The sequence below is a fragment of the Phalangium opilio genome, unplaced genomic scaffold (genome assembly GCF_054372755.1).
Source record: "Phalangium opilio isolate 3A_F unplaced genomic scaffold, DU_Popi_V2 ptg000537l_1, whole genome shotgun sequence".
Lineage (NCBI taxonomy): Eukaryota > Metazoa > Arthropoda > Arachnida > Opiliones > Phalangiidae > Phalangium > Phalangium opilio.
In genome coordinates, this window is record NW_028324243.1 from 875,665 (window position 1) to 897,448 (window position 21,784).

Consider the following 21,784-nt stretch of genomic DNA (forward strand, 5'->3'; position numbering starts at 1 on the left):
ATTTATTTGAAATAAGTAAATACTATAAAATTGATTAGAAATAAATCAATAATATAAAATTTATTAGAAATAAATGAATAGTTTAAAATTTATTTTTTAAAAATAATTGAATAGTTTAAAAATTATTAAAAATAAAAAATAGTTTAAAATTTATTAGAAATAAGTGAATAGTTTAAAATTTATTAAAAATAAGTGAATAATTTAAAATACATTAAAAATAAGTGAATAGTTTAAAATTTATTAGAAATAACTGAATAATTTAAAAATTATTACAAATAAGTAAATAATTTAAAACTTATTAGAAATAAGTGAATATTTTAAAATAGATTAAAAACTATATAATCATTTATTGAGATGTTAGTCATTCTCTCTTTAAGTGCATGGTCTGTCTAGTTTTATGGGTGAGGTCAAGTAGTTCTATTGTCAATTACATTTCTTATCCGTGTTACACGAGGATGAACACATTTTCTTTCGTCAAATTACCTTATTAGCATAATATCGGGCGACGCCCAAATATGGTTAGGTTTGGTAGAACACGTCTTTAAAGGGATCGAGCATAATGAGATCAAACAAGAATCGACTGTATTTTCCGTTTTAAACACGTTAAGAAAACCCAAAAGAACTGTTATGCTAATTTTTAACCCGTTTAGTACTTTGTCTATTGCAGGACGACCAGAACAAGAGTTTTACGGAGCGAACAACTATTTAGGTAATTACGAAGCAACCTCTTTAATTACAAATATTTGAGGTTACTTTTAGCGATTTTCGACAAATATTTCAGGTTCGTTGTAACAAATTTGACAAATATTTCCGCTATTTTTAAACGTTTTTGACAAACACTTTTAATAGCTTCTAAGAACTACTGAAGACGTTTCTAATGGGATTTAGACAAACATTTTAATTTGTTTTAATGGGGTTTAGACAAATATTTTAATTTGTTTTAATGTTTAACAAATAGTTTAACTTGTTTTAATGTTTAACAAATAGTTTAACTTGCTTTAATGGGCTTTAAAAGTATTTAATTTGTTTCAATGGGTTTCAACAAATATTTTAGCTTGTTTTAATGGGTTTGAACAAATATTTTAACTTGCTCTAATGGGTTTTAACAAATATTTGAATTTTTTCATGAGTTTTTAAAAATATTTCTATTTGCTTTAATGGGTTTGAACAAATATTTCAATTTGTTCTAATGGGTTCTAATATGGTTTTAACAAATATTTAATTTTTTTTTTAATTTTTAACAAACATTTCATTTGTTTAATGGGTTTTAAAAAATATTTGAATTTGATTTAATGGGTTTATCATATATTTGAGGCTACATTGAATATATTTTGACATGTTTAAACTAACATAGCTCGGGGTGACAATAAAATAACGAAAAAAAAAGTATAATATGCTTGTCGTAGTGCTACATGTTTAACAAAGGCTTGTTCTCGTGTTATAGAATGGGCCTATTGAATGGAAATGGAATGGGCAACTCTAAACCCATATAGCCATTTTGATTTATTAACTTATTGACTTTGTCTCATCAGGAGTAGCTTCTACGAAACATTTGACATAAAACAAACTGGTAACTGAAATCGTACTTTACTGGGCATTATATCTTCATTAACGAATTCCATTGAGTGCCGTTCTTATTTTAGATACGTTGCCATGTGTTTATATGTTCCATGGGTGTTACCAAAAGTGGATGAGGGGAAAAGTATGAAAATGGCCAAAAGTCGCGAATCATCAGAGTTTCGCCGTAGTTGACCGTTTTATTGGCGTAGCTATACTAGGAATGTTCACTCCCTTAAAATAGGTCTTGTGTTAATTCGCGGTTACGCGGTTAAAGTCGTCTGCTATTGTGTATGCTAGAACTTCCTCGATCTGTGTTTGTAGTCAGGACAGAGCGGCTGGTAATGTTATAAAAGGTATTTGAAGGGATAAAATGGATTTAAGTAAGGTTATCGAAGCAATAGAAGAACACATAAAACTAGATACATTTAAAACAAATCTCGGTAATTTAGCTATAGTGCGAGCAGCTTGCGTCGTGATGCGCATGATCGAGTGGACTATGGTTAAACCAAGGATCATAAATGTCTGAACTACATTTAGTCGCGAGTTTTCAAGTCCATCAGTCACTAGTAAACTAAATAGTTATTGGCGAAACTTTGATGTCCGCTTTTTTTAACACAGGCCCTATGGCCATTGTCATACTTTCCCTCTCATCCACATTTGGTGTTACACTACTTATACTTCGTAATGCTAGAGACTTACTGGGAGCTAGTTCGAGAACGACGCAAAAATTGACTACACGCGGTTTTGCCATACATTTTCCAATTTAGTCTGTATTAAGCCTTTGATATTGCCTCACCAGGCGTCGCTTTACAAGCATCTATGGCGTTTGACATACGTTACTTCATGACAAGCTCTCAGTAACCAGTGACAAACTTATGGAACATATCCTATGAACTTATAACGTTACTTTTGGGGTGACGTAAATTGTGTTCATTAAAAATGCCGCGACGTGGATTTCTTATCTCGCCTGACTCCCTCTTCGTGTTAATCTGCCGTCTTTATCTCGTTGTAAAGTTAGCAGCGTGCATCTGCTCTATTTGGATCGGAACGAGATTTCACGTCTAACTCCGAGAAAGAAGAGAGATTGCTTTTTAAGAAACATTACAGATTTTGTTTCGTGATAACATCGACTCAGAAAAACAAACAAAAACATAGTCTTTGAGTGACTTATTTGCAAAAGAAGCGGTAGGTACACTATTACCTATCCGAGTAACGATGACGTCACGGAAAGGTATTACACTGGACGTGTCTATGTGTGTGTCTGTCACTGCGTTCGCAGTTGGCAAAACGCAGCAAATGTGCAGAAAGCAATTTTGCCTTCTATTCCCATTGTTAGGATTAAGAAGTAAGCGGCGACCGGCTATGGTTACGAGAAACGTCTAGCATCCCAATGGCAGGACTTCCATCAAAGGTTCACGCAATTGCGGGTTTTTTTATCATTTTTTGTGAATCAATCGCCTTGTATACCCTAAATTTCCAAAAATTGTATGAAATGGTTTTAGCAAATGTGGATGAGAGGGAAAGTATGACAATGGCCATAGAGCCTGTGTTAAAAAACGCGGACATCAAAGTTTCGCCAATAACTATTTAGTTTACTAGTGACTGATGGACTTGCGAACTCGCGACTGAAAGTAGTTCAGACATTTATGCTCCTTGGTTTAACCATAGCCCACTCGATCACGCGCATCACGACGCAAGCTGCTCGCGCTATAGCTAAATTACCGAGATTTGTTTTAAACGTATCTAGTTTTATGTGCTCTTCTATTGCTTCGATAACCTTACTTAAATCCATATTATACCTTCAAATACCTTTTAAAACATTACCAGGAGCAGATGACAAAGGAGTCTCGGACGCTAGCTTCCATAATGTAGAGGGCAATGGGATCCGCGAACGTCACGGTTATTAACCAAAATCATTACGCCAGTGCCACCTCTCGTAGGAAATTTGAGCTTTATTTTCCAACCAATAACGTGGCTGCAAAGTCTCGAAAGGAGATCTGGGAAATCGCGTCGGGAGCCTCTCTTTAAAAATACGTATCGTCTGGTTAGAATTAGCCTAGGCTTAACGAGTATTAGAGTTAAAAAATGGATTTAAACGGCTTTTTAATCTTTTTTTAGACTAAAATTGATAATGAAAAGCCCAGTGAGTAACGTATTAAAAAACTAAGATGTGTTTCAGTGCCAAATTTTTCTAAATTTATTCTTGAATTAAATGATAGCTACAAGAGGTTGGGAAAAGAAATCACGCACGATCTTTTAAAACCCAAAATGTAAGAGACAGTGATTTCGTTTCCAACCTCTTGTAGCAGTCAATTATTTCCTACCTTTTAGGTCACAAAATGTAGTCTTATCTTTTATCTTAATACCAACGATTACAGCTGTTTGAATAACGTAATTATATTGTGTATATTTATGTCGCGATCGGGTAAGACGAACCTCAGTAGCCACCGTTAGTCCGTTATTACAAAAAAAATTCCCAGCAGACCTTGGTGCTAGATATAATCCACCAAAAGCATCGTCTGCTATAATGTCTGATAGCGCCTCTATGGCAAACGATACCGCTACAGCTGTGACGTACGCGGGTCCCATTGCCCTCTATATTGTGGAAGCTAGCGTCCGAGACTCCATTGTCATCTGCTCCTGACATTACCAGCTACTCTGTTCTGACTACAAACACAAATCGAGGAAGTTCTAGCATACAAAATAGCAGACGACGGTAACCGCGTAACCGCGAATTAACACAAGACCTATTTTAAGGGAGTGAACAGGCCCAGTATAGCTACGCCAATAAAACGGTCAACTACGGCGAAACTCTGTTGACTCGCGAGTCGCGACTTTTGGCCATTTTCATACTTTTCCTCTCATCCACTTTTGGTTTTAGGAATAGTTTAACTAGAATTAAGGTAATTTAATGACGATTAAAATATTTAATATCAATTATATTTATTTATTTATTTAAGAAAAACTCTTTAATTGCATCTCGACTCGGAGAGGTTTAATTTGGTTTCCCAACTTGTTAAAATATTTTTCCATGCTACCCAAGAAACCAAAACGTTTCATGATATTAGGCAAACAACTTGTTAACATTTTTATTTTGAAAAATTAAAGATTATTTTAACACATATAAAAGAATTGCACATTGGTTTGAAAGCTTTATATTCTGGGAATTTCCAACAACTTTATTATGCGGAAAATCCTAGCATAAAAAACCACAAAACCTCTTTCACAACCAACAGCTGACAACGCCTGACAGAATAATAGCATATTATAACGTTGAATTCTGTCATTTATCTACAGAAAGCTTGGAGCTCGCTATCCTAACTGACGTGCCTAACTCGAGATGAAGTCGAATCTTTTAGTAGTGTTTGCCGTACAGTGTAAGTCCAATTTCATAATTTTCCACTCAAGTTCAAGTTGAGTTGCAAAAACTACAGTAATAAAGCTACAAATTTGTTTTCTACAGGTATTTGCGTATTGCAAATCATGGCCTCTACGCCAACTGGTAAGCTAAAATAATTAAACCAACTTAGTTTGAGCTAAGACCGTTAAACACAAATGGACTAGAATGGAGATATGTCGCGTGGTTCTTTTAGGACAGCGCCTCTCTAGCGTCACGCCACGATCAACATTGGAACTTTTTCGACTCAAACCATAGCCGTAACAAGATCCATGAGTCGAAATTTTCGGGACCCTACTGCTAGGGGTGACGACAGGCGATGCCATTAGAATAACATGGGTTTTAACAGTCCATCTATGTTTAATGGTCTTAGGTTTGAGGTTAAAATTATAAGTAACAATGAATATTGTGATTGTAGTCTGTGATGAACCAAACACTGAGTTAAAATGCTCGAATGAGTGTGTTGATCAATGCCCCAAGTACCCTCGTAAAGATTGTACCAAGGAATGTGTCCAAGGATGTTTTTGCAAGTCTGATTACAGCAGAGCCAGTAACGGTACTTGCATACCAACAGAAAACTGCCCAGGTACGGTTCAGAGCGCGTTCAACAATGTTTTTCCGATTTTACAAACTTGATCGCATTATGTTTACTCGTGAGCAGTCACATGTCCAGAAGATCAAGTATTTACACAGAAATGTACGGATTCATGCATTGCGGACAGAATAAGATGTTCGCACGATTCTTACACCTGGTCTTGTTATTGCAAACCTGGTTTGAGACGCATCGATGGGCGATGCGTTTCTATAGCAAACTGTTATAGTATGTAAATAATTATACTACCGGTGTCGTTGCTTGTGTATTAGAATAACATTGTTTACTACTTCGATTAGATTGCACCGAAAACGAAGTCTACAGTGAGAGCAAAAATCCTTGCTTAGAAACTTGCCCACCGGTAAATATCTCCGCCGAAGATTGCGCAAATCTTTTCAATAGAGGTTGCACTTGCAAACCAAATTTTAAACGCCATCCCGGAATATTTGGTAAATGCATTCCCATGGAACAATGTCCGAAGACTCCAAAAACAACATAAGGAAAACATAAGATCTGATTTGTTTTTATGTATATTGAGTTTGAATTAGAAACATTAATAAAATTTTAAGAAACCTTTCACACTTAAAACTGACTGATATAAATGTATAAATTAAAATTCATATTAGATCACATGACGTAGTTGCAATTTATTATCCCACAGCCATGTAGTTTTGCACATTAGTGCACATAATAGAACTGATAAAAGAAGGTGGATTAACACATAATATCAAAAGTTTATAAGATATATTCCATGAGTATGACACTACCTATACTTGGTAATGCTAGAGACTTACAACTCGAGCTAGTTCGAGAACGACAAGCGAGAATTCCAGACTACACTCGGTTAATTTTGCAGGACTTCCATCTTACTATTTAGTCTGCATTACTAAGCCTTCGAGAGGGCTTCCTAAATCGTCGCTTTACGCGAATCTATGACCTACGTCACTTCATGACAAGCTCTCAGTAACCAATGACAAACTAATGGAACAAATCTTATGAACTAATCATAATATTAACCATCGTAAGAATGAAATATAGTGCTAATTCGTGCCCTCCTCAATTTCCCACCACCTCTCATTTCTAAACGCCATTGTTACAATAGTTACCATGCAGTCAAGTGTAGACGATCATTTGTGAGTGCGATTCAACAATCTATCTACAACAGATTGATAAGCTTATAGTTCTGTTCTGTTCAGGCCATTCAGTTCAAAACCTGATAAGCTCTGACTCCCTGAGAAATTACTGGCAACTATGAAGCGCAGTTAAAGTTCAGAAACTGGCGAGAAAATTTCTCTGGCTCCTTTAGTACAACACTATCTATTAAACTTATTTTCACAGTTTCGTGAAAACACCACGATTTAAAACCACCTAGGTTAAAAAGTAGTTTTTCCCCAAAGAGATGACCAGCAAGTTGGTATATTATGTTATTTTTCTCATTGCCACAGTCTTGAAAATACTCCAAAAACTGATTACATTCCTTGAAATGACGGAAACAAATATTAAAAAATATTTAAAAGAGTAAGTTGCACAATGGCAAGTAATATTTTTACTCTGGGAATTTCCACCAACTTCATTATTAGGAAATTAAAGGGAAACCGCAACTGATTTTATAATCAACAGCTGGCAACACCTGTTTAGTGCGAAAGTTTAGACCCTGAAATTGGGAGAGCTTAATTATTTTCAAACTCTACTGAAAAAGTCCGAAAGTCTTTCAGTAAGTGTTACAATGTTAGTCCGATACGGACCGACTTACAATTGGGAACTTAGAAACTATATAGAACTTTAGATATTGCAAATATAACGAGGTTTTTAAAAATCATAGTTGATGTTCCAAGGTTCAGAGTTACAAGTAGATTTAATCAATAAAGTGGACTCTCAGAAGAATCTAAAATGTTGGGGCTGAATAAAGGATCACAACTGTGGTTTCTTTTAACAAGGTAAAAAACAAGTCACGAAATGTTTTTGGTAAATTCTACGTGCACGACGAAACCATGATTCCATTTGCTTTTGATAATATCAGAAGTGAGATGAGACTAGAAGTGAAGGGCTCTAGCATTGATAGTAGATCCTGGCACTAGTGAACAAATTTGAGGATTTTATGCCGCTTCCATCGCGCCTACACTAGAGAGAAAAAAATTGGTCGAGTTCCAAAAACATTTCCTACCCCCTTCCCCTAAACCTAAAGCCGCGGAACACGGACGCGGGTGCTTGAATCTAGTTCGACAGTCTATCGCCACGAGCGTCTCACGTTTTGTAGGGAAAATTCAGAAACCGCTACCAGAGGGCCAACCGTTGGAGTGTTATCAAGAATATTCACTTTCGCCGAGTGAAGAATTTGAATAGCTCAGCACTTCTAGTCTCATCTCACCTCTGATAATATCTATAAAATAATGGAAAAACTTATTCCTCTTCAAGCTGTAATTGTAGTCCTGGCGTTTAGACGCCCACGTTTACTTCAATGGACTTTGGAAAATCCCGTTTAAACAAAGCAAAAGGCATAAGTTACAATAACAAATTTAAGTATGACACTTCAATGGAAATTTTCTCTATGCGCCATTACTATAATTGCACATCTGTTATACTTTCTGTAATAATACTTATGGGGAAACCGCTAGGTGTAACGCGAATTTCGCTATTATATTTAGTCATAATTTCCTTTTTGCCAGCTGGTACTGAGAGTGAGAGGCCTAGCTAGCACGCGTTCATTTTCAAACACGTATACCTTTCAAACAGTGCACAATCGTAGGATACCCTTCCTCGGTTTTAAACAGTTAGTTAGAAAGCGATTCTGATCACCATGAAGTCCAGTATTTGTGCTGTTCTTTTTCTTATTCTTATTGGTATTTATAATAACTTAAATATTTTTCTAAGCACATTCATTATATGACGTATTCTTGATATTTTGCACAAAATTCTCTTTCCCTTAAATGTCTTAAACCTGTTTAAGGATCAATTACATAAGGCTAAAAAGTACAGCTGACAAAAAATTATGCCTTAAAAGAACGGCCTTTTTCTATACATAAAAGGAAAAATATTGAATAATATAAATATCTCTTATTACAAAATAATTAGCATTTAATTTGTCTTAAAAATAATCAAGGGCTACTGCGCCATCCGCCATTGCTTTAGAGGCGTCTGTTAAATCAAAATACTTACCCCTAAAGGGATTGGTTGAATTCTCACAGGCTGAGAGAGGTAAGGAGTAAGAATTTAGATTTCTCAGACGCCACTAAACCAATGGCGGGTGGCGCAGTAGTCCTTGATTGTTTTTAAGACTAATTAAATGTTAATTATTTTGTAATAAGTGGTATTTTTTTAATATTTTTCCTTTTATATTTAGAAGAAGGCCGTTCTTTTAAGGCATAATGTTATGTTATCTGGCCTTTTCCTTTAATTAAATTTTTATAACCCTAATTTCGATATTTCTGTGAATCTATAACATAAATTTTAATTCTTTTCTTTAGCCTTCTGTGTATCGTGGATAGCTCAAGCCGCTGAAATTGGTACGTATTTAGTACTGCTTAAAATAAGTTATTTTAGCCTAATTGTGACTTTGACTTTTCAGCTTGTACAGAACCCAATACCGTGTTCAGCACGTGCCCAAATAACTGTTCAGATCAGTGTCCTACTTCCCCGCCACAAGCCTGTACCTTTGACTGCAGGGAAGGTTGCTACTGCAAGGACGGTTACAAAAGGGCTCCAAATCAGACTTGCGTACCAATAGGAGAGTGTCCTAGTATGTTGAGCAATTCGGTTTTATACTTTATAATTTTACGGTTAAGGGAAAGGGTAGATAAATCATTATGATATCATCCATTCAGTAACGAACACGTCTCACGAAAAAATTCGCCTTTCGTACCCAAGATAATTATCCTTTAAAATACGTATCTTTTTGCCTCTCCGAGTGACGATGACGTCACGGATAGGTATTACACTGGACGTGTCGGGGTGCGTGGCAGCGTGTGTGCATGTGGGTGTGTGTGGATTGTCTGTCACCGCGATCGCAGTTGGCAAATCGGAGCAAACGTGTTCGCAATATCCAGGCCGTGTTCGCAATTCAGAGAAAGCAATATTGGCTTCTACTCCGTTGTCATCGTTAGGGTTAAGATGCACGTGGTGATCGGCTAGGCTTACGAGAAACGTCTAGCCTCCCAATGGCAGGGCTTCCACCAAAGGTTCAAGCAATTGCGGGTTTTCTTATCATTTATTATGAATAAATCGCCTTATATATCCTAAATTTCCAAAAATTGTTAAAGAGGCATACACTAGAAAGAATTCAAACGTCAACTATAGCTATGTTTAAAATGATTTTAGGAATAAAGTTTCTTAAAACAATTTAACTAGAATTAAAGTAAATTAATGACGATTAAAATAATTAATATCAAGCCTCTTAAGTGGGTAGATAGCCCTTGTCTCGACTCGGAAGGGTCTATTTTGATTTCCCAACTTGTTTATTTAGTTCAGTGTCCTGATAACGAAGAATTTACACAAAGATGTACAGATGGATGTGACGAAAGTTTGGTTCTTTGCAAGACATCTCCCTACGGTTGTTACTGCAAACAGGGCTTTAAACGAATCAATGGCTCGTGTGTCCCAGAGAAAAATTGTTTTAGAATGTAAAGTTGATTACAGATTTCATTAGAACTGTGCAAAAGCTTCAAAATGAGACAACTTACGTCAAAGTTTTCCCATATATTAGTAGTTACAAATTATTAAAGAAATTGATTATCGGTTTAAAATAATGCTTACGTCATGAAATTTTAAATTTACAATTAGTAAACTCTTACCTCTCAGGGTGACGATGACGTCAGGGAGAGGTATTACACTGGACGTTCGGGGTGTGTGTGTGTGTGTCTGTATGTCTGTCACCGCGTTCGCAGTTGGCATATTTAAATTTTCAAAAGTTGCTAGAATTCAAATAGCTATGATTAAAGTGATTTTAGGATTATCGTTTCTTAAAACGACTTAACTAGAATTAATGTAAATTACTGACGATTAAAATAATTAATATCAATTACATTTATTAAAGAAAAACCTCTTAAGCGGGTAAATAGCTGTCGTCCTATTCGACTGGGTTTATTTTTATTTGGTGCTATCAAATTTACACTTAAGCGTGTGATGTCATCGGGTTGTAGTTCTATGTGCAACATCAGAATTTTGACACAAAAATACAATTGAGAAAAGAACAAAACAACACATTTCTTTACAGGCTGCGGTGAAAACGAGGTTTACAGTGACTGTGCCAGTGCATGCAATAGCGACTGTCCGGCATCAGAGCCAGAGTCCTGCGCTGCAGTTTGCATACAAGGTTGCACTTGCAAGCCAAGATATAAAAGAGATAGGAAAACTGGGAAATGTATTCCCGAAGAGCAGTGCGTTGTCAAATGTCCGAGATACTCGACTTACGGTTGCGTTTGCAACGATTCTTGCATGAAGGATCGCATAAGATGCATTACTTGCAATTATCGTTGCGCGTGCAATAACGGTTATAGCAGAATCAACGGTGTTTGTCGTCCAGATAGACACTGCCCTGGAAGACGAATTACAGCAACATCAGTAAAAGATAACCAATAAAATGAAGTGGTTTTTGTACCATTGCTCTCATGTTTCCAGTGAATTAACTGTACTTTAAAATATATGGCCTATTAATAAAATTTGATGCATAATTTTTATGTACTTTTTAATAAATTTTGAAGGGCCATTAGATTTGACACACAACCTTAAAATGTGATCCTTTGGTAGCCCGTTTCATATTTTTGATCAACGGTCTTAAATATTATAGAAATATACTAGAAGAACCACTGGTGACAAAATGCACTCATAATTTGGTATTGGTGCTTAGAGATCAAAGATTTCGTAGTGCAGACCTGGTAAATCTAAGTCGGTTTCCCAACGTGTTTGAGCTAGTATTAATGCCAGTAGGAGTCCATCACACTTATGGACTTCTGATACCAGCAGGATATGTTCCATAAGTTTGTCACAGGTTACTGAGAGCTTGTCATGAAGTGACGTATGTGAAACGTCATAGTTAGTTAGCGACACCTGGAGAGGCGCTTTCAAAGGCTTCCCTTACCAAAATGAGAGTCTTATTTTAGTATAAAGTAAGTCTAAAATAAGGATCAAGGATATTTGGGTACCAAACTTGTCTCAAAAATTGTTAAAAAATATAATGGTTTCATATTGGACTCCTTTGAGACTAAATTTAGTCTTACATAAAAGGGCTCAGTTTTAGAGACTGTAAAAGGATTGCTTCTAGACTTGATTGAGAACACAAATCTGAGACTTATTATAGGACTCCCATAAGACACATTTTAATCTCACCAAATTAGGCTTAGTTTTTGAGATTGGAAAGCGATTCTTTCTAGACTTGATTGAGAACACAAATCTGCCACTTATTATAGGACTCCTATAAGACACATTTTAATCTCACCAAATAAGGCTTAGTTTTTGAGATTGGTAAGCGATCCTTTCTAGACTTCATTGAGAACACAAATCTGCGACTTATTATAGGACTCCTATAAGACACATTTTAATCTCACCAAATAAGGCTTATTTTTTGACATTGGAAAGAGATTCTTTCTAGACTTGATTGAGAACACAAATCTGCGACTTATTATAGGACTCCTATAAGACACATTTTAATCTCACCAAATAAGGCTTAGTTTTTGAGATTGGAAAGCGATTCTTTCTAGACTTGATTGAGAACACAAATCTGCGACTTATTATAGGACTCCTATAAGACACATTTTAATCTCACCAAATAAGGCTTAGTTTTTGAGATTGGAAAGCGATTCTTTCTAGACTTGATTGAGAACACAAATCTGCCACTTATTATAGGACTCCTATAAGACACATTTTAATCTCACCAAATAAGGCTTAGTTTTTGAGATTGGTAAGCGATCCTTTCTAGACTTCATTGAGAACACAAATCTGCGACTTATTATAGGACTCCTATAAGACACATTTTAATCTCACCAAATAAGGCTTATTTTTTGAGATTGGAAAGAGATTCTTTCTAGACTTGATTGAGAACACAAATCTGCGACTTATTATAGGACTCCTATAAGACACATTTTAATCTCACCAAATTAGGCTTAGTTTTTGAGATTGGAAAGCGATTCTTTCTAGACTTGATTGAGAACACAAATCTGCGACTTATTATAGGACTCCTATAAGACACATTTTAATCTCACCAAATAAGGCTTAGTTTTTGAGATTGGAAAGCGATTCTTTCTAGACTTGATTGAGAACACAAATCTGCGACTTATTATAGGACTCCTATAAGACACATTTTAATCTCACCAAATAAGGCTTAGTTTTTGAGATTGGAAAGCGATTCTTTCTAGACTTGATTGAGAACACAAATCTGCCACTTATTATAGGACTCCTATAAGACACATTTTAATCTCACCAAATAAGGCTTAGTTTTTGAGATTGGAAAACGATTCTTTCTAGACTTGATTGAGAACACAAATCTGCGACTTATTATAGGACTCCTATAAGACACATTTTAATCTCACCAAATAAGGCTTAGTTTTTGAGATTGGAAAGCGATTCTTTCTAGACTTGATTGAGAACACAAATCTGCGACTTATTATAGGACTCCTATAAGACACATTTTAATCTCACCAAATAAGGCTTAGTTTTTGAGATTGGAAAGCGATTCTTTCTAGACTTGATTGAGAACACAAATCTGCCACTTATTATAGGACTCCTATAAGACACATTTTAATCTCACCAAATAAGGCTTAGTTTTTGAGATTGGAAAGCGATTCTTTCTAGACTTGATTGAGAACACAAATCTGCCACTTATTATAGGACTCCTATAAGACACATTTTAATCTCACCAAATAAGGCTTAGTTTTTGAGATTGGAAAACGATTCTTTCTAGACTTGATTGAGAACACAAATCTGCCACTTATTATAGGACTCCTATAAGACACATTTTAATCTCACCAAATAAGGCTTAGTTTTTGAGATTGGAAAACGATTCTTTCTAGACTTGATTGAGAACACAAATCTGCGACTTATTATAGGACTCCTATAAGACACATTTTAATCTCACCAAATAAGGCTTAGTTTTTGAGATTGGAAAGCGATTCTTTCTAGACTTGATTGAGAACACAAATCTGCGACTTATTATAGGACTCCTATAAGACACATTTTAATCTCACCAAATAAGGCTTAGTTTTTGAGATTGGAAAGCGATTCTTTCTAGACTTGATTGAGAACACAAATCTGCCACTTATTATAGGACTCCTATAAGACACATTTTAATCTCACCAAATAAGGCTTAGTTTTTGAGATTGGAAAACGATTCTTTCTAGACTTGATTGAGAACACAAATCTGCGACTTATTATAGGACTCCTATAAGACACATTTTAATCTCACCAAATAAGGCTTAGTTTTTGAGATTGGAAAACGATTCTTTCTAGACTTGATTGAGAACACAAATCTGCCACTTATTATAGGACTCCTATAAGACACATTTTAATCTCACCAAATAAGGCTTAGTTTTTGAGATTGGAAAACGATTCTTTCTAGACTTGATTGAGAACACAAATCTGCGACTTATTATAGGACTCCTATAAGACACATTTTAATCTCACCAAATAAGGCTTAGTTTTTGAGATTGGAAAGCGATTCTTTCTAGACTTGATTGAGAACACAAATCTGCCACTTATTATAGGACTCCTATAAGACACATTTTAATCTCACCAAATAAGGCTTAGTTTTTGAGATTGGTAAGCGATCCTTTCTAGACTTCATTGAGAACACAAATCTGCGACTTATTATAGGACTCCTATAAGACACATTTTAATCTCACCAAATAAGGCTTAGTTTTTGAGATTGGAAAGCGATTCTTTCTAGACTTGATTGAGAACACAAATCTGCCACTTATTATAGGACTCCTATAAGACACATTTTAATCTCACCAAATAAGGCTTAGTTTTTGAGATTGGAAAGCGATTCTTTCTAGACTTGATTGAGAACACAAATCTGCCACTTATTATAGGACTCCTATAAGACACATTTTAATCTCACCAAATAAGGCTTAGTTTTTGAGATTGGTAAGCGATCCTTTCTAGACTTCATTGAGAACACAAATCTGCGACTTATTATAGGACTCCTATAAGACACATTTTAATCTCACCAAATAAGGCTTAGTTTTTGAGATTGGAAAGCGATCCTTTCTAGACTTCATTGAGAACACAAATCTGCGACTTATTATAGGACTCCTATAAGACACATTTTAATCTCACCAAATAAGGCTTAGTTTTTGAGATTGGAAAACGATTCTTTCTAGACTTGATTGAGAAAACAAATCTGCGACTTATTATAGGACTCCTATAAGACACATTTTAATCTCACCAAATAAGGCTTAGTTTTTGAGATTGGAAAGCGATTCTATCTAGACGTGATTGAGAACACAAATCTGCGACTTATTGTAGGACTCCTATAAGACACATTTTAATCTCACCAAATAAGGCTTATTTTTTGAGATTGGAAAGAGATTCTTTCTACACTCTAAGAAATGGAAGTGTTAAAAAAGTGTTAAAATGGTGTAAACACCGTAAAAACACCCAAAAGAGAGTTTTATTACGTTGAGTTTTTAGGGGCCAATTTAAAGTGTAAATTCGGTGTAAAATAACACCATTAAAACACCGTTTTGAAATTAAACATGTAAAATTATAGTATACTGCGGGTTTTTTTATAAAAGGTCTTTCATTTTCATTAATGTTTTAATATTAAAGTCAATCCGAACAGTAAAAAATTATTGAAAACCTTAATTTTTAAACGTTTTTTTTAAAGATGATATTCATGAAAGAATATATTTTTATCCATTAAATAAAATTAACAAGGAAATTCTTAATCCAACGGTATTGTACATTCATAAAGCACTGCTAAACGTGTTAGGTGACACTCTTAAAAGCGTTATGCGACACTCTTAAAAGTGTTATGCGACACTCTCGTAGTGGCGTCGCTAGGCCTTTTATGGGGGCTATAGCGCCCCCAAATTTAAAAGTTAGCCCCCTCAAAATAATCCGTAAACTATACCAAAAAATTGCTTGTAGCCCCCTAAAATTCTTTAACAATAAAGTGTATATAAATGATAATGAAAAGTTCGTTAAGGTTCATCTTTGTAGAGATGAATTTCAATATCAAACAGTAGTGGGGACTAAAAGCAAACGAAAACTAAACTTAAAAAAAACGAGTGAAATTCTTTCATCTACAATTGTCTCATAGTCAATAACTCGGTTCCGTACTCTTTATCATAAAAGTTTGTATATCTTTAATATACGAATAATAAGATTAAGCCCCCCAAATTTCAAGCCCTAGCAACGCTATTGCACTCTTGAAAGTGTTACGCGGTACTCTTAAAAGTATTGTGTGACACTAAAAAAACGAGACTAGGTTAGGTACTGGCCTCACAGTAGGGCGACTATTATTATTATTGTTACAATTGGGGAGAGGGGGGCTCACATCCTTGCACCAATGTCAGAGGCATATTGTGCACCCACATATTCAGGCCTTGAAGAGACCTGTGGCCACGGTGTAGCGTAGAATTCGTTCCACCGTTATGGACTATAGACGCCAGCTTGAGAGGCCAACATGTGGGGCACATGCTTTTGTGACATGTCTTATCTTTATTTTGAGTAAAATTAGAGTAGAAAATGGTTTTTTTTAAATATTTTAGAGTAGATTCGGTCAAACGCGTTTCTGGTGTTCGAAAAACTCTTCGTGAAAAGAGATTGTTAAATTTAACGAGTTCGTCTGTATCTACTGCTGGGATATTATAGCCTCCAAAACCAATTTAACACCCGATGCATTTTTACTAATTTAAAACTTTCTGCCATTTCAGAAGTTATTAAGTCGGTGAAAATGACCAACATATCATGCAGTTTCACGCTGGATTTTGTGCAGTTTCACATTGCATGAGAGAACTACCCTTGTCTAAAGGGTTATCTCTGCATGTTAGAACTGTCCTCTTAAGTTCTCTCAAGGTGGAACCTTGCTATGAATATAGCGCTATTCGCGAATAAATCAAACACTCATATGAGAGTAAAAAATTAACTTTTAGTTCGATATAAGAGTTAAAAAGGTGTTAAACTACACCTCTATTGCACAATTTTAATCTTATCTTTGACACCAATTGCTCAAATAAGTGTTATTAAACCCTTTTAGGGGTGTAAAAGAACACCTGTAGCGGTGTCAAATTTGGACCCATATAAACTACTTTTAAAGGTGTTAAGGCACACCCCATATTCTTAGAGTGTACCAGCATAGTTTTTTCCTTGTTTTTTTTGCAATTTGCAATTAAACAACAGAAAATCGAGGGAATCTTGCAATAGTATACAAGTAAGAGACTCGAGGGAATCTTACAATAGTATACAAGTAAGAGACTCCAGGGAATCTTACAATAGTATACAAGTAAGAGACTCCAGGGAATCTTACAATAGTATACAAGTAAGAGACTCCAGGGAATCTTGCAATAGTATACAAGCAAGAGACTCCAGGGAATTTTATAATAGTATACAAGGAAGAGACTCGAGGGAATCTTACAATAGTATACAAGCAAGAGACTCCAGGGAATCTTATAATAGTATACAAATAAGAGATGCGAGGAAATCTTACAATAGCATCCAAATACGACACTCCAGGGAGTCTTACTACAGTGTCCGAAGTAGAGACTAGAGGGAATCTTGCTATAGTGTCCAAATGAAAGACTCTATGAAATCTTACATTAGTGTCCAAATGAAAGACTCTATGAAATCTTACATTAGTGTCCAAAAAAAAAAGACTGCAGGAAATCTTACATTAGCATTCAAATACGACACTCCTGGAAGTCTTACTATAATGTCCAAATAAGGGACTCGAGGGAATCTTACTAAAGTGTCCAAAAAGAGACTCGAGGGAGTACTACTCTAGTATCAAAATATGAACACCCGATGGAAACTTACAATAGTATCCAAAATAGAGATTCGAAAGAATCTTACTATAGTGTCCAAAAAAGAGACTTAATGGAATGTCCAATTAAGAGACTCGAGGGGTACTGCTACAAGTCTTGTAAATTTAGAAATCCAAACTCAAATAAGTCTCGTTTTTGGACTGCCGGTGTACCTAGTGGGGACTTATTACGGTACTTAAATAAGTCTTGAAATTCGAACCGCGATTTTGGCAAGGGTTAGTACAGACTGAATAGGAAGATGGAAGTCATGCAAAATTAACTGAGTGTAGTCAATTCCCGCTCGTCGTTCTCGAACTAGCTTGAGCTGTGAGTCTCTAGCATTAGGAAGCATACTTATGGAAAATATCTTAGTAACTTCTGATTTAGCTAATATGAATCATTGTGTAACCATTTTCTAAACGTATCTAGGAGGCTTTGAGAAAGACGCTAGACTATGATAAATTTTGCGTCACGAATAATTTATATCGCTGTGCATTGAATATTGCATCCTCTCCTCACCTCACGTTGCTACGTCACAGTTACTTGGACTCGCGATTTCATTGCCTATGCGCTAGGAATATAAGCGGACGACCAAAAAATGAAATCACAGTTAAAAAGACGTCGGAATTATGACGCATGACGGAGAGCACTGAAGCCCCGCCCTCAAAGCCCGCAGAGAAATTAACATGGAAGATATGGGGCGCAATGATTAATATTACCTTTTGGATTCCCGGTATTAATACCACAATTTTGCGATAATATGCCCTGTGGGCAGTAAATAGGTTTTTCGTTAGCGAGAAGTGATGTGAGTCACAAGCCACAAGCGTTATCTTTACTTTCAGATTTTCTGTTATAATTTCTATTTACTTTTGATAACATCAGTAAAACAGTGGAAAAACCTATTTCTCAATCACAACTACGAATACTTCAATGAACTTTGGAATAACCCAGTTTAAAATAAAGCATAAGTAACAATAACAAATTTAAGTTTGACACATCATTCGAAACGTCTTTTAAGCGAGAAAAAATATTACAGCATCTGTTGTACTTATTGGTTTTATTACTTTTGGGTAAACCCGTAGGTGCGTTGCGAGTTTTGCTGTGAATTTACGACATCAATTTCTTTTGCCAGCTGGCACTGAAAAGCCTCTTTCATTTTGACATACGTATACCTTTCAAAATCATTTGCAATAGTACGAGGGTCGGAAGGTGACTATATAACAGTTCAATCCGTGGATTCAATCGTTTGAATTATATCTATTTTCCATAATCATGAATTATAAACTTTACGCAATTGTTATCGTTGTACTTTGTAAGTATTATTTGAATAATTAGTGTTGGAATTCATAAAAAATTAACGCACCGCAATTATAAAATTCAAATTCCTTGAATACCTTTTTCTTATTGAAAATCCCATGTTCCACGTTATCCCTGGTTACAAGATCCAACTAGATCTGGTCACGCCCATATTTAGAATTGTTCAACGCAAAAGAAATTCGTGAATGTTTACGAAACATTTTAAATCCTTGACCATTTATCCCCATTTTACAAAACACTAACTTATACAGCTTTCGAATGAACCATAACTACATCATGGGCGGTGAATTATAGAGGACCGTCCCAAAAGTATATTGATATAAAAACAAAAAGTAAACTTCGTAGAAACTTGCTGGCGTTCTGTAATATAAGAAGCTCTCCTTTATCCCATGTATAGTGTCGACCCCTTCAGCGTATGATTACCTAACGACCGTGGGTGGCACAGGGAACAAGCCGTGAATAGGCTCATAAAGTAACAGATGCTAGCTCTAGTACCAAAAATGAACGATTGGATAGCCAGCATCATGTACTACTTTCTAAAAACCTATGATGCCAAGAAGCTCTTCCCTGATTGGTCAGTTTCTGTTGGTGGTTGAGGGTTTCTGAGGGTAGATTGCATCTCAGTTTACATGTCGCCTACAGCCAAAGGCAGGGAACTGTTAATGAAGTTCACTTTTCGTTTTTATATTTATATACTTTTGCTACAGTTACCTTTTTATTTTACTTCATAAAAGCTAGTCAGAGTTTCGTTTCATGTGCACATAGCTATAATTACTTTCCTTAGTTATAAAAACAGCAAAATCATGAAATTAAATAACTTAATTGGTTTGCCATCCTCAAAAATCAAATTAAAAAACCGGTTTCCTTTGAGCGTTTTACAGCCTTTCAAGTTCAGTAGAAAAATCTTGTGTAAAATTTAACACGTATTCTTTTTTAGCCATTTGTGTATTGGGAACTCAAGCCGCTGCAGTTGGTAAGTATTTAGCACTGATTAAACTAAACCATTTTAATCTCATTATGACTTTGACTTTTCAGCTTGTACAGAACCCAACACCGTATTCAATTCATGCCCAAATAACTGTTCAGATCAGTGCCCTACTTTCCCGCCGCAAGCCTGTACTGATGACTGCAGAGAAGGCTGCTACTGCGTGGACAATTATAAAAGAGCCCCAAATCAAACTTGCGTTCCTATAACAGAATGCCCTGGTATGTTGCGCGGACTCCCTCTCCCAAAATCCCTTGAGCCGATATACCTTCCAAAAACACAATATACATGTATAACCTCTAGCCTCCTGAGAGTCCTGACTGGCTACTTACTTGAAGTTTAAGGGGGGTAAAAACCGGACGACCCTCAAAGGAGGTAGAAAGTTGGGCTAAATTTAAAATTTGACCGAAGTATTATTCTCACTTCTATTTTCTCTTGGTAAAATGTATTTATAGATTTAAGAGCTTAAAAATTCCACCAATTACATCCAAATTGACCCACAATTAAGAAAATTGCCGTTTTTTTTAAAGAAATTACATAATGACGTCACAAAATACATAGAACTCAAAATAGATCTGAAATTATTCTAATATTAAATTTTTTCATGGTGTTTCTGAAATGCCTATCAAAAATTAAGGGGGGGGGGTTTCTATGGACGATTTTGAGCCGAAAATGTTCTGTGACATTTACCGTCCGGGTCACTGTTTTGAAGTTAAGATTGTCCAGAGTATTTTACAGATGGCCCCTTAAATTTAATTAAGAAACTTATTGAGGCAATAATTTCTAATTTAATTAAGGGGTCATGCCTAAAACACATGTCTAATCATAACTCGAAAACGGTGGCTCGGACGGCAAAATGTCATAGAACATTTTAGACACAAAACCGTCCATAGAACATCCCCTTAATTTTTGATAGGCATTTCAGGAACACCCTGTATAACCATAACGTAATTCTTGACGCGAAATTGAAATACTGCTTCAGTTTCAGGAAAACCTCATTCATTTCTTTACAGGTTGCCCTGAAAACGAGATTCTCAGTGATTGTACAAGTTTATGCACCAACAACTGTCCAGGAGTGGGACCTGATGCATGCACTGCAGTTTGCAGTACAGGTTGCACATGCAAGCCAAATTTTAAAAGAGACAAAACTGGAAAATGTATTCCAGAAGAGGAATGCATAGTCGAATGCCCGGCAAACTCAGCATACCGTTGCGTTTGCGACGATTCTTGCCAGAAGAATCAAATTGATTGCTTTACTTGCAATTATCGTTGCGGCTGCAATTCGGGTTTTAGTAGAATTGATGACAATTGCGTTCCGGACAAACAATGTCCCCCCGAAACACCAATTGCATATGAATAAGATGATATTTTTTAACTCGATAACAAATAAACTGTTTAACATAACCCTATAAGAAAATGTTTTTTTTCACTGTCTCATCACAATCAGATTGAATTAACAGTTACTGTTAATTGTACTTTTTAATTTATGACAGTTTATGTGTGGTAACAACGTCGATAAATTTGATTGAAATTTTGAATCAACAAGTCTAAGGCAATTAAAGGCTCTTTCAGACGATCCAACTTTTTCACTCAGCTTGATGGGTCAACTCGAGTTGAATCAACTAGTTGGATCGTGATCCAATTTTTGCTGACTCAACTTTTTAAGTTCATTTCTCCAGCCAATCAAAATGAATTACAAAAAAAGCCTTTTTCGCGGGTTATTTCCTAAGTGCCAAGGTAGGTGGCGCTTAAGAAGAGCCATTTGGCGGTAAAAGTTTAGTCGTATGAATAGGAAGGATTTATTTCACTTTTCCCTTCAAAAGTTGGGCAAGTTGATACAACTTTTTGACCCATCGAGCTGAGTCAAAAAGTTGGATCGTCTGAAAGAGCCTTCAGCCCCAGTACACACCATTTTGCAGTATTGGGGAGGCCTTTAGTGCACAATGTCATACAACATTTTCGATCCTATAGTACCATTTTTG

General features: G+C 35.7%; 3 protein-coding genes across 3 annotated transcripts; all 3 read left to right on the plus strand.

Moving 5' to 3' along the window:
• Nucleotides 1-4,766: 4,766 nt before the first annotated feature.
• On the plus strand, nucleotides 4,767-6,137 carry LOC149588691 (von Willebrand factor-like). The gene is made up of 5 exons (XM_089862186.1): nucleotides 4,767-4,937; nucleotides 5,024-5,062; nucleotides 5,376-5,543; nucleotides 5,619-5,777; nucleotides 5,849-6,137. Exons 1-5 carry the CDS (start codon nucleotides 4,901-4,903, stop codon nucleotides 6,046-6,048), a joined length of 603 nt encoding a protein of 200 aa, XP_089718312.1. The 5' UTR covers nucleotides 4,767-4,900; the 3' UTR covers nucleotides 6,049-6,137.
• Nucleotides 6,138-8,114: 1,977 nt separating this feature from the next.
• On the plus strand, nucleotides 8,115-11,123 carry LOC149588692 (serine protease inhibitor swm-1-like). The gene is made up of 4 exons (XM_089862077.1): nucleotides 8,115-8,389; nucleotides 9,014-9,052; nucleotides 9,115-9,285; nucleotides 10,759-11,123. Exons 1-4 carry the CDS (start codon nucleotides 8,347-8,349, stop codon nucleotides 11,121-11,123), a joined length of 618 nt encoding a protein of 205 aa, XP_089718203.1. The 5' UTR covers nucleotides 8,115-8,346.
• A 7,649-nt stretch (nucleotides 11,124-18,772) lies between these two features.
• On the plus strand, nucleotides 18,773-21,162 carry LOC149588693 (von Willebrand factor-like). The gene is made up of 4 exons (XM_089862078.1): nucleotides 18,773-18,812; nucleotides 19,755-19,790; nucleotides 19,853-20,023; nucleotides 20,816-21,162. The coding sequence occupies exons 1-4, from the start codon at nucleotides 18,773-18,775 to the stop codon at nucleotides 21,160-21,162; spliced, it is 594 nt and encodes a 197-aa protein (XP_089718204.1).
• The last annotated feature ends 622 nt before the right edge of the window (nucleotides 21,163-21,784 follow it).

What these genes read in the sequence shown, in the direction of transcription:
- LOC149588691 (XM_089862186.1), top strand. Translation starts at nt 4,901, where the DNA reads ATGAAGTCGAATCTTTTAGTAGTGTTTGCCGTACAGT. An exon ending in AGTAGTGTTTGCCGTACAGT is followed by an intron (nt 4,938 to 5,023) that starts GTAAGTCCAATT and finishes TGTTTTCTACAG; the next exon opens with GTATTTGCGTATTGCAAATC. An exon ending in ACCAACAGAAAACTGCCCAG is followed by an intron (nt 5,544 to 5,618) that starts GTACGGTTCAGA and finishes ACTCGTGAGCAG; the next exon opens with TCACATGTCCAGAAGATCAA.
- LOC149588692 (XM_089862077.1), top strand. Translation starts at nt 8,347, where the DNA reads ATGAAGTCCAGTATTTGTGCTGTTCTTTTTCTTATTCTTATTG. An exon ending in TCTTTTTCTTATTCTTATTG is followed by an intron (nt 8,390 to 9,013) that starts GTATTTATAATA and finishes TCTTTTCTTTAG; the next exon opens with CCTTCTGTGTATCGTGGATA. An exon ending in AGCTCAAGCCGCTGAAATTG is followed by an intron (nt 9,053 to 9,114) that starts GTACGTATTTAG and finishes TTGACTTTTCAG; the next exon opens with CTTGTACAGAACCCAATACC.
- LOC149588693 (XM_089862078.1), top strand. Translation starts at nt 18,773, where the DNA reads ATGAATTATAAACTTTACGCAATTGTTATCGTTGTACTTT. An exon ending in AATTGTTATCGTTGTACTTT is followed by an intron (nt 18,813 to 19,754) that starts GTAAGTATTATT and finishes ATTCTTTTTTAG; the next exon opens with CCATTTGTGTATTGGGAACT. An exon ending in AACTCAAGCCGCTGCAGTTG is followed by an intron (nt 19,791 to 19,852) that starts GTAAGTATTTAG and finishes TTGACTTTTCAG; the next exon opens with CTTGTACAGAACCCAACACC.